At 44.2% G+C, this 12458-nt stretch overlaps 1 protein-coding gene across 3 annotated transcripts in view; it reads right to left on the bottom strand.

Moving 5' to 3' along the window:
* AMPH (amphiphysin) overlaps window positions 1-12458 on the bottom strand; it is a 259498-nt gene that overhangs the window by 74796 nt on the left and 172244 nt on the right. For all 3 annotated transcript variants that reach the window (XM_047695519.1, XM_047695517.1, XM_047695518.1), the window contains exons 8-11: window positions 5301-5376; window positions 4516-4598; window positions 1641-1779; window positions 428-556 (exon numbers count right to left, since the gene is read on the bottom strand). In XM_047695519.1, the coding sequence (XP_047551475.1) occupies window positions 428-556; window positions 1641-1779; window positions 4516-4598; window positions 5301-5376 (427 nt within the window). The remainder of the gene's footprint in view (window positions 1-427; window positions 557-1640; window positions 1780-4515; window positions 4599-5300; window positions 5377-12458) is intronic.

Genomic DNA, 12458 nt, shown 5'->3' with positions numbered 1-12458 from the left:
ACTCTGCTTCCACATTTTCTTTGGAAGAGACAATATCATGACATGAAAAAAGTGTTCAAAAAGCTGAAGCAGAAAACTCAGGATTCCATAACAATACAATCTGGATGTTGTGGTATGGCATTGGTACACACCTAGAAATCAAAGCCCGAAGGAAAACACGCCAAAGTGCATTAGTGTCTAGGTGAGGGCGGTATGATGTAAGTAATCGTCAAAATTCTTCATTTTACACTTTTCGGTATTTCCAAAAACTGTGTGTATGCCTCCCATTTGAGAATGCCTTAGACATACCAAGTGATTAAGGCCAACCTGGAAGGAGACCGGAAGTGATGCTGCTGGCTCCGACATCTGGCACCTTGAAAGATGGTCCCCAAGGATCCCGCTGCCCTGGTACCCGTGTGCTCATCCCAGCTCTGCAGCAGGCACTTACCTGTGAAGGTGTCGTCACGCTGATTTCTGGGACAAAGTTGTCCTCGAAGAAACTGATGATGTTCTCCTGCTGGAGTTCCTTTGTTGGGGTGACTTTAGGCAGCGGTGGGACGGGAGGCCCCTTCCTTGTCTACAAAACATGAGAGACACAAGCAAATTAATTCGGCAAAGATAGCACCTGAGTTGTGTAGAAATGCCACCTGAACAGCGCTGGGCAGACATGCTGCAGTGACTGACATTCAGATATGCACAGAGAAAAAAGGGACCTGACTGAGTAGAGAGTGCAGTCTGCCTACATGACCCTGGAAGCACCCACAAGCAAGGGCCCCCTGAGAACCACTCAGGGAGTGCAACCCCGTGCACTTCGACGCCAGCGCTACACAGCAGGGCCAGGGCCAGGTGCCTGTGCCTCTCAAGTTAAACTAGGGCTGCCCCCTTTGTGAAGTCAACCAAAAAGGGAGTCCTCATTTCAGCAAGAAATTAGAATTTTGACACTATAATCAGGAAAGCTTTTCACTGGACTCCGTGAGATCACCCACAGAGAACAAGCATTTCACTTTCTACTAGAGTGTTTTGAGAAGTAAGGACTTCACAGATCTATTCCATGGACCTTCTCACCACTTCCCTTAGTTTCAAAGACTTGAACTTCAACTCTTGCTGTAGGAATTTCACCTTCACCCCTAAGTGGGGAAGACAAGGGTGGCAATGTTGTTCTGTGTTGACCTTTTCCAGCCCTCACCTTTTTTCTCGATGGCTTATTCCAGATACTTTTGATGATTGTCTACTCATGGGCCGCATACTGTGGGTGATACCAGAAGATGTAAAATGGCATATAAACCAGGCTTGTGAAACTTTCTTGGCCAGAGTTTCTACAAGTGTGACCAAAAGTGCTAGAAGGAGGGAATGTCCAGGGAGAAGATGACATTGATTGGGCCCTTCTGAGAGCGAGAGGTGGGAGGAGAGGAGTGCACGTGAGCCTAAGGAAGCTGAGGTTGTGGAGAGAAGTCTCAACACACCCGAACACAGGGCATGTGAGAAAACAGGAATCCAAGTTGGAGAGGTTGATTCCTTAGCAGCCAACATAATGCCGACAGCCTCCAAGTCTCCCCAACAGGAAACTCCTTTTAATGCCGCAGCACTATGGGATTATCCCAGATGGGATCACCTCACCATCAGTTCTAGCATTCTCCCCAGTACATTTTACCTCTTCCTACCTGTGAAGGTGACCTAGGCCTGGCTGGTGCGGGAGACGCAGGCGCCAGCGTGTGATTGGGACTAGCTGTTGGGCTCGGGATGGGTGAGGCCTCCTCGGGTGGTGATGGTGTCTTTGCGATGCGGAGAGGACCAGAATCACTAGATGAACACACAAGAGTCAGCGATGAGCCTTCTAGAGAACAGCACTTACTTTCCAGGGTCCTCCATCTCAGAGGAATCCTGAGAACATCTGGTTCTGTCGGTCATGTAGCCCCCTTCTAAATTAGTTCTGGTGGTTACTAACAGTGTTGGTGAAACTAGTACCATTATTGCCTATGGTCTGTGTGCCAGACCCCATTCATTCATATTATCTCTAACCGTTGCAACACCCATGCATCAATGTTCCCACTTTATAGGTAGTAGAGTGGGGCACAGAGAGGTTAAAAACCCCTAAAGTCACTCGGCAATTTGGTGGGTCTGAGTTTAGGCCTTGGGAAGGCAAACCCTCTGTTCTTTCCATTGTGCCAAACTCTGCAAGAATTTTCCAAGTGTGAGCTGACTTAGCTGAATTACTTTCACCTTTGGTTTACAAGAAAATCTTGCTATGTCATAATCTATACAAAAATCTAATCTATACAAAAATCTGAAAATAATAAATTTGATGTTTTTTTTTTTTTAAAGATTTTTTTATTTATTTATTTGACAGAGAGAGATCACAAGTAGGCAGAGAGGCAGGCAGAGAGAGAGGAAGGGAAGCAGGCTTCCTGATGAGCAGCAAGCCCGATGCGGGACTCGATCCCACGACTCTGGGATCATGACCTGAGCCGAAGGCAGCGGCTTAACCCACTGAGCCACCCAGGCGCCCCAATAAATTTGATGTTAAAGGTATCCTCAGAAAAGTGCTAAGATTTTACAGGAGTCACGGGTGCCTGAGTGGCTCAGCCGGTTAAGCGTCTACCTTCGGCTCAGGTCATGATCTCAGGCCCTGAGATCAAGTCCTGCATTGGGCTCCCTGCTCAGTGGGGACCCTGCTTCTCCCTCTGCCCCTGCCCTGACTTGTGTGTGCTCTCTCTCTCAAATAAATAAATAAAATCTTTAAAAATAAGATTTTATAGGAGTCTTTTCTGATAACATTTGGAAATAAATTCATTAGCTATTCCTCTTTCTACACCTTATAAAACAAAGGCTTGGCTCAGACACCTGACGTGTGCAAACAAATTATGTGAAGGCAGAGAGTCAATAATGTCTCCTGGGAACCCACCATGTTCCTGGCACCGGGCCAGATGCCTGGGACCAGCTCAAATGCAATGACCAGGAGGGCACTGGGGACACATCCTACTCTCTAAGTCTTTCTAATGTCTACAGATTGAGGGAGGAAGGTCTATACCCCAAAATAAATAAGCTCACACACCACAGCATGGTCTACATATTCAAGGGAGTGGGTCCTGCGGAGGACACGGATAAGCCGCATGATTGAGGCTCTGCCAGCAACCATGGCCTCTGCCGGGAAGCATGGCCCCAGTCTATGCTCAAGAGGGCAACCACTGAGCTCACTCACCACCTCGTTCTGCAGAGGAATGATGTAAAAAAATGAAAGGAACATTTGTTAAGTGGTCATGACCCCATTTTCTCTTCGTTTTATCTAATTCAGCAATTTTGAGATTTTCAGACACAGTTGTCCTTCTCATGTCTTTAGGAGGGAGTAACCCTTCATTTTTCCATGTACATCATTGTTAAAATACCCGATGTCATTTTGACGTTCTTATTACAACTTTCTCTTTGTTCCAAGTTCATACTGAAATACTATAGAGGAAGCAGTAGTCCTTTCATGTATTCTTTTAGGGAATGTCCTTTCCCTTAAAAAATAAGAAATACTAAATGCTTGTTTCATACAGCTCTGTAACAGAGACTATGATGAGTACGGATAATACAAAGAACATCAAAGAAGAAAATCAGCTCTCTCCAGAGAGGTCTGAACATATGGTGATGGGGGCACCTGTGCAGGAGTGTGTGTTTTTATAAATGTGTGTGTATGAGCATTTATGTTGATTGATATTAAAAATGCAAATATTACCTTACAAACCATTTAGTTCAATATCATCTTTTTTTTTCTGCTGATTTAAAAAAAACAAGAGATACAGAGAGAGATCTTTAACCAGAGAATTAATTGGACGCACTTAAGGAAGGCAAAGTAAGTTAACTGTATAGTCAGAAACTGGAAAGCTGGATCTTCTTACTTCCAGCCCAAGGACCATTAGCCCGCATTCCTTGAGTACATAATGCCTGAGAAGGATGGATTAAAGGGATTCCAAAATCACAGGAGAAAGCTGGTGGGAAGCCAGGTCCTAGAAAGGTAGATGATCTGCTTACGGATAGCTGGGCCTTTTATACCACAAAACAATATGCAAAAGAATCAAAACAATGCAGTGTTGGAAAGGTCAAGTTAAGAGATAGGATGGTGGTAAGGTCTCACCTACACACTTTCCTTTCCCAAAATGGACCATTAAAGATGCCAGCACCAACGATAAGAACTCAGTGTCATGTGTTTGGGGAATTCCTTTCTTCTCCAAAGAAAGTTAACAAGTGCATGACTAGAAATTATATGTTAAAAATTTACACCACTGTTGATGGGTCTCCTGGAAAATGGAGAAAGGCAAATAGCCAATTCTGTTGTGACCATGACAGACACCCACACTGAGTAAATCTGAAAGCTAAAGGTCAACATACAAACCCAGAATGAGGCTGCTGTCAGCCTCAATGTGGAAAGTCTCCTTAGTTTTAGATTTTTCTAGAATGAGTAAAATAGCATAGGCTTGTGCAGACTACAGAAATTGCAACAAGCATTGTGTTAAAGGCACCAACAGACATAACTTGGCTCCGATGAAGACAGCCTACCTGGGAGCTCCTTGAATGGTGAAGGCCTTATCAGCGTGCTGGTCACCCAGCTTCGTCATCACTTCATACAATTTGTGGCAAAGCTAGAGGGACAGAGACCATTTGTCTATTAGCCGTTAAGTCATTCTGAGGTCAATTCAGGCTACTGCTCCAAGAAAGGAACTGTCTACTGAGAATCTTACGTACTATGGATGGTCTCCGGACAACTTAAATTCTGCAAATGGGCAATTTAAAATTCATGTCAAAAGTGAAAGGCCACAAACACAAATAAACCCTTAAAAAAACAAAATATATCCATTAATTAGAGGACAGAACAGAAAACGAAAACTTATTGCTCCCACTGACTCTAGTAGAGATAAAGTCATACAACTACCCTGCTGAACTCAGACTTCAGCGGATGACAGAAGGGCTGATTGTCTGACCGTTCAGATACCAATTCCTCCTCAGCCTAAGAAGTACTGCTTGAACAACAACTTTCAAAGCCGACTGAGAACAAAGCAAAACAAGACCGTGAGACTGGGACACAGAGAAAAAGCATCTCAGAAGAGAAACGGACACAGGCTGTGATTCCAGGGAGCCTGTCTGTACACCCAGAGATAAAATCTGGACAAAACAGAACTATGTGGTCACTACACAACATTAGAGCAACACCACTGAGCGTAGTAACGCACCATGAAAACAAACACGCAGATGATGTTGCTGCACCATTTCATGTGCTTTCAGAGGAGGAAAAAAAAAAAAGTTCATTTTCTACTCCACAAGTAAAAATAATCATTGCTACTCACCACTGCAATTTCCTTATGAAACTTGGCCTCGAGGCTGGAAACATTTTTGAAAGTGTTGACGTAAAACCCGACCCGTCTATCATGCAGAGACACAGAGGGGAGAGAAGGGCAGGGAAAGATCAGTCAGCAGAACTGTAATTTTAAAGGTGATAAAATCTTAAATAAATGCATTCCTTCCTCTGGTGTCTTCTTCCTATGATGTTGACTAACACCAGACCAAATCTTCTGGCTTGGAGAAAAACCTCTCCTAACGCGGCTGACGCCTGGGAACCGGCTGATGCCTGGGAACCGTGGGTCTCACCTGTGCAGCGCAGCTGGAGGTGTGTTTCTGATTCAGCAGGTCCCGGGGCGGGGCGGAGGATTTGCATTTCTACCAAGTTCTCAGTGACACTGAGGCTGCTAGTGCAGGGAGAACGCTTTTGGGAAGCACAGCCCTAAGAATCTGTTCGTATTTTAGATGTGTGTCGTGTAAAGGGCTGGAGATAGAGAAGTTTACCTTTCATTTTTATACCCTATGCGTGGTCTCGTTTTGGTACCATGTATTTGGATTCTGAAATATGTTTGGTGGAGAAAACAGAAACCTACCAGTTCATTGTAATTCCTCAAAGTAAGAGCGTGCTTTCACTAAGCAAAAAGAAACACAAGATGTCCAATACCAATATCTCACACGTTTGTGAAGCAAATCCATGGAGTGGAGGTGTACCGGGAGGGACAGTCTTAGGTCTCTAATAGTTAGCATACGCAGCAGCCCTTGCGGATTCAGCCTGGCACCTCCTGTATGGGCTCCCTTTGCTCTCCCTTTCAGTGAGGACCATTTTGACTCTATTAATTCAACCCTTCTGAATCCACCTAGTAAATTACTACTTTAACTCATGTTCTTGTTTCAATAACATTCTCAAAAATAACTCCAGAATCCTGACTGGTTCACTAGATTCCAAATCCCAAGTAAGGACTTAGATGCCAGAAACATTAGATAAGGCAGATATATGGAATAAACATACACTCAGGGTGGGGGAAGGGGATTGTAATTAGAATACTTATTTGGGGGGTGCCTGGGTGGTTCAGGTGGTTAAGCATCTGCCTTCAGCCCAGGTCATGATCCCAGGGTCCTGTGATGGAGTCCCACATCGGGCTCCCTGCCTAGTACAGAGCCTGCTTCTTCTGTCCCCTGTACCTCTCCCCCCATGCTCATGCTCTATCTCTCTCTCACGCTCTCTTTCTCAAATGAATAAAATCATTGTTTTTTAAAAAGGCATATTTATTTGGGGGGGTAAGAATGTTCCTGTAACATCAGATGCCTGAACATCTGCTCGAGAGGATAAACTTAGGGTGCTCTGAGGACCCCTCTTATTTAGGACCCCTCTTATTTAAACAATGACATGAGGGGTACCTGAAGGACATGGACAATGACAGTTAAGCATCCAACCCTTAATTTTTGCTCAGGTTATGATCTCAGGGTCATGGGATCAAGCCCCACATGGGGCTTTGCTCTCAACACGGAGTCAGCTTGAGATTCTCTCCCTATCCCTCTTTCTGCCCCTCCCTGGCTCATGCTATCTTCCTTTCTCTCAAATAAATGAATAAAATCTTTAAGCAATGACATGAACAGATAGAGAAAAGAGTGCTTCCCATTTCTCTGTGCCCTGTGGTAAGCAGGATTCCAATAAGCCGGATGGACGAATGTTCCATCATCATTAAAGGAGACAGAAAGAGCAGCCGTCGAAACATTTTACATATTCCCTCACTTCATTCTTGTAACCACCCCCAAGACAGTGAGCCTCAGTATACTGTCTGGCTAACTGAGGCACGGACAGATTCACTGTCTAGGGTCTTGCAATTAATCAGTGGAGAACATGTATTTGGACCCAAAAGGAGGAAAACCAATAGAAAAGCATGCACTGTTAGTCAAGAAATTCTGCTTAAGCATGAATATCATTATTTCTGTGGTTTCTGATGAAATCAGGTGGTTCAGAATTTTAACAAAATAAAAGATAAAAATCGAGATTCAGAGATGAAATACTAGGTAAGCACTATATGCATCCCATCAGTAAAATTACTTTTTCTATGGGTTAACCTATACCTTAAATTCCTACCATGTTTTACCTATTTATTTATTTATTTATTTATTTATTTATTTTTTACCTTATAAGACTAGTTTGTTTGGATTTCTTCCATTTTTTTCATTTACTGAGGTTTAACTGATAAATAAAATGGTAAGATATTTAAAGTGTGCATTGTGATGACCTGATATACAATTGTGAGGGTTCCCCCCCATCTAGTTAATTAACACAGATATCACCTTATGCATTTATCTTGTGTGTGAACATTTCTACTCTCTCGGCAAATTTCAATTATATAATATAGTGTTATATAGCTGTGGGTAACCTTTTAACCAAGCTCTGCGTATTTCCCCCACCTTCACTATTCCACTTTCTGTTTCTGTGAGTTTGCCTTTTTGATTCAGATTCCACATATAAGTGATATGATGCAGTATCGCCTCACACCTGTCAGAAGGGCTATCATCAAAAAGAGGTAACAAGTATTGGCGAGGATGTGGAGAAAAGGGACCCCTCGTGCCCTGTTGGCAGGATTATAAGTGGGTATAGCCAGTGTGGAGAAGTCCTCAAAAAGTTAAAAACAGAACTACCATTGGATCCAGCAATCCCACTGCTGGGGCAATTTCTGAAGGAAATGAAAACAAGATCTTGCAGAGATGCAGGCACTGCCTTGTTCATGGCAGTGTTCTTCACAGCAGCCGAGATATGAAAGCAATCCCAGTGTCCATCAACCCGGCAATGCTTAGAGGTAGGATACATACACACACACAAACACATAGGTCATTTTATGTATTACTTCACAACAAAATGAAAAAAGAGGTGAATTCAGGGACGCATGGTCACTATAGCTATTGAACATTATGACTAAGCAGGACATATGTCCTTCTCTGTCTGGTTTATTTCACTCAGCATGATACCCTAATAGTTACTCCCAAATGGCATAACCTCCTTTCTTATGACTGAGTAATATCCATTGTGTGTATGTGTATGTGTCTCTATGTATGTATCTGTAGACAGATAGATGGACGTATAGATAGACAGACAGGTACACATACATATATTAATAAAGAAAATCCTGGCACAGGATGTTCAGGGAACTAGTAACTACCTGAGAGGGTCAGACCAGCAGCCTAGGAGATGAGAGCCCACCAAAGCAGGCAGATCTATGCTCTGAGGCCAAGGATCTTCCAGATCACTTGCAGGCCATGCTTGCTTGCAGCCTCTAGCCATGTCTAAGGCAGGGGCACGGAGAGGACCTGCAGTGGAGGAAATGGACTAAAGCAGCAGCTGGATGGGAGGCAAGATGGCAAGCTCTGGGATAACACCGCAGGGGGACTGGCTCACTCTTCTGTTGGCGGGCAAGTCTTCCTAGTGCACCACTTCTCTGGGACTCCCATCAACAGTCATTCCACATACCTTCCCCCTCATTCGATTACTCAACAAAGAGCTGATTCACTCTAGGTTCATGCCTAGTGGTGGGCTCCAGAGGCTCTGAGAATGATAGTCCAGGTAGAGGAGGACCTGAGAGCAGATTCCTGAACACGTGCTCTGTCATTCTGGTGAGTCAAAGAAGCAGACTCCAAGACAGCTTGTGAATGTTAAAGTTACCACAAAAGGTCACCCACAATGAAATAGCAAAAACGAGTAGATTTGGACAGAAACAGCTAAAGGCACTAAGAAGAGAGGGGAATTAACAGCCTTGTGTCAGCTGCGAATGTCTGCTTGAGAGGATAAACTTAGGCTGCCCTGAAGAAGGGTCAGATTTAAATAGAAGGCAGGAGAAGATGTGTGAATGGGAGGGTATAGACGGATGGGGGTGTACGTGGATGGAGGGTATAGGTGGACGGGGTGTAGATGACAGGGGTATGATGGGGGGGTAGAGATGGATGCAGGTGTAGATGCATGGGGAGTGCAGACGGCCAGGAAGTACAGAGGGACAGGGGGTATAGACCGGGGGTGCAGAAGGGGAGTGCCGATGGAGGGGTTATGTAGGGTGTAGTTGACCTTCATTGGTGAGTATTGTTTTTATTTTCAAAATAAAACCCTAATGAAGATCTATGAATTAAGACTTGGTGCACAGCTCTACTCTTTCCTTGGAGTAAGTTTCTTGAGTGAGAGGCAGACAACATAGAAGTTTGATGACTAGTGCCAAGCTGCTCCCACCCAGGCTGGGTCCTTCGACTCCCTCAGCTCTCAGCATGAGGTTATACAAAACCGTTGTAAATTTGATAGGCAAGAGTTAACACCTTGCTGACTTTCATACTTATGTTCCTTTAATTAAAGTTGATACTTTTTTCTTCATTTATTTATTAGCCATTAGTTTTGCTTCTTTTGTGAGTCACCTATTCATATTTTGTGTTTATTTCTTAGTGCTTATTTTTTTCTTGTTTATTTGTAAGGGAATTACTATTAAACATATTGATCCTTGGACACATTTAGCAAAAACAAGAGTTCCCGTTCTTCTGTCTTTAAATTTTATTTTCTGATATATAGTTTATATCAATATCTGACATATAGTTTATATAAATTATTATCATGGCACCTGGGTGGCTCAGTGGGTTAAGCGTTCGACTCTTGATTTCAGCTCAGGTCATGATTCAGGGCAGTGAGATCGAGCCCTGCATCTGGCTCCATGCTCACTGGGGAGTCTGCTTGAGATTCTCCCTCTCCCTCTGTCCCTCCCTGTCACCCCCACTCTCATTCTCTCTCTCTAGAAAAGAGAGTATTATTTAGGGAAATAATTTAGGGAATAATTTAGGGAAATAATTGGTGTGGTGCCAGGAATACCTTGTTGAGAATGACTAAACAAATATCAATCAATTTTCTAATATTTTTATGGTATATTTTAGAACTTAAGTCAACTAGCATGTATTTAACTTAGAAAAAAAGTGTTGAATATCTTTGATGCAATTGACCAGATAATGGTTTTCGTCAATTTATGAAATCAGAGACTCTTTTAAAGTAGGGAACGCCTTTGACTCATTCACTACCAGAGGCACTAATAAGGCACCTGGTCAGAGCAAGCATGCAGTAAATATTCAACGAATGAATGAAAGAACTAGTGTGCATTAGTCCCACTGCAAGGGCATATTCTGACTGTATGTGGCTACCTTAGCTTGTAGAAAACTGATGTCACCAGCAGAGGCGTACATCCACCAACAGCAGCAGGCTGTGAGTACAGTGAGGTTTCACTTCACAAGGTCTTCATTAACACGGGGCTCTGAGACATTCCTACTTCCCTGAAGGACTTCTCTGAGGCATCCTCAGACCCCATCTGGTGAGCCGTCAGACCAACTTCAATCCTTTATTAAGACAGTGCTTTGTCCTTGGAAACAGTGGGAAGGATTAAGAGCTGAGCTAACACCACCAAGGTTCGCAGGCCAGGACAAGCTGCCCTGGCGATGCCCTAAGGGAAGCCTGTGTGGGTCAGGGTGGGGTCACTATTTCCCCCTGAGCCCCCTGCAATGGAGGTAACATCCTCCGCCATCCCGCACTAACTAGGGGGGTGGACTGGAAGGAGGAAGAATTTTCTTCTATCTGGCCCCGGATCTTGAGCCTCTGAGCACACTGATACACCTCCTCTGAGATTTAAGCCACACGTATTCAGCCCCTATACAGCTCATCTCCCAACCTCCCAGGCCCCACCCTTTCCACCGTACCCACAGCATGCATCTCATTACGTCCCTCTCTCCCCTTCCCTGGGCCCTAACACAAGCACAGCAGATCCCCACAATATGACTCTCCACGCAAATAAATTCCTGGCTCACTGACCTTGTGACCCCTGGATCTTGCCATCACTCAAACCGAGATGAGAACACTCCCTACTCTCACTTCCTGGACCACAAGATCCTTGATTCATTCACTTCTGTTCCACTTGCTAATTTTTTTTTAATCTCTTTGAGATCACTGGCCCTTTTCTTCCAGGCTACTGCCCCCTCGGGCTCAGCATCTGACTTTATCAAGTGTAGGCCTCTCGATGCTGGGGGACCACTGGGTGGCCCAGTTCCACCAACACCTGGTCTTTATCCCTCACCCTCCACTTGCTCCAGAAATCCTCAGTCCTACATTATCCCATATGTGCCGCTGCCACTGTCAACCTCTCCAAACAGTAACGGCTATTTTAAAAGGCTTCCCTTGCCCTCTTAACTCCCCTCTACCTGCTGCCACGATTCCTCAGGTCCATCTTAGTCAAGATCCTGCTTCACCAACCATGGTATCTCCAGCGCCTGCAGTCAGGCTTGTCACCCCGCCCTCAGCTGGAACCTATCTGGAAACTTCCCTTTGCTTCCCTGGAAGCAATACACTCTTCCTCTCCGCTGCTTGACCTCCATTTTTTTGTTTTTTGTTTTTAAGATTTTATTTATTTATTTTACAGACAGAGATCACAAGTAGGCAGAGAGGTAGGCAGAGAGAGAAAGGGAGGAAGCAGGCTCCCTGCTGAGCAGAGAGCCTGATGCGGGGCTCGATCCCAGGACCCTGGGATCATGACCTGAGTCGAAGGCAGAGGCTTAACCCACTGAGCCACCCAGGTGCCCCTAACCTCTGTTTTATAAGTGATTCTCCTGGCACTCCTTCACTGGTAAAATTCTCTCCATTCTTGGCTTCTGAGGTACTACTTTTCTGGGTCTTCTACATCTGTGATTATTTCCCCTCAGGCTCATCTGCAGGCCCCTCTTCCAGGACATTCCTTAAATACCGCTGTTGTCAGTACTCATTTCACCACAGGAGGGAGGCACAGAAGACGCAAAGTGCTAACTTCAATCTCAAGGTGAGTAATATGGCTGGGAAGAAAACATATGTATTTATAAAATGATTACATGAAATAAATGTTATTTATTGAAAGTCTGCATACAGTCTCACTGTATGTAAGGAGAAGGCCTACATCAGACATCAGGACTTACAGGAGGTACCACAGCACAGAAGTCTATTTAAGGGCCAGCTTTAGGATTTATAAACCTTACAGTATCAGGCAAAGTGTTTAACCAGTATCATCCCTGGCCTCCTCATTTGTAAGATGAGGGTAGAGGTAATTGTGATAATTAGAGATTATGCATGCAAAGTACATAAAATGATACCTGAAAATAGACAGTATTCAATAATA

Source organism: Lutra lutra, chromosome 11 (genome assembly GCF_902655055.1).
Source record: "Lutra lutra chromosome 11, mLutLut1.2, whole genome shotgun sequence".
Lineage (NCBI taxonomy): Eukaryota > Metazoa > Chordata > Mammalia > Carnivora > Mustelidae > Lutra > Lutra lutra.
The sequence above is the reverse complement of the archived record's forward strand: the minus strand, read 5'-3'. Positions and strand labels throughout refer to the sequence as shown.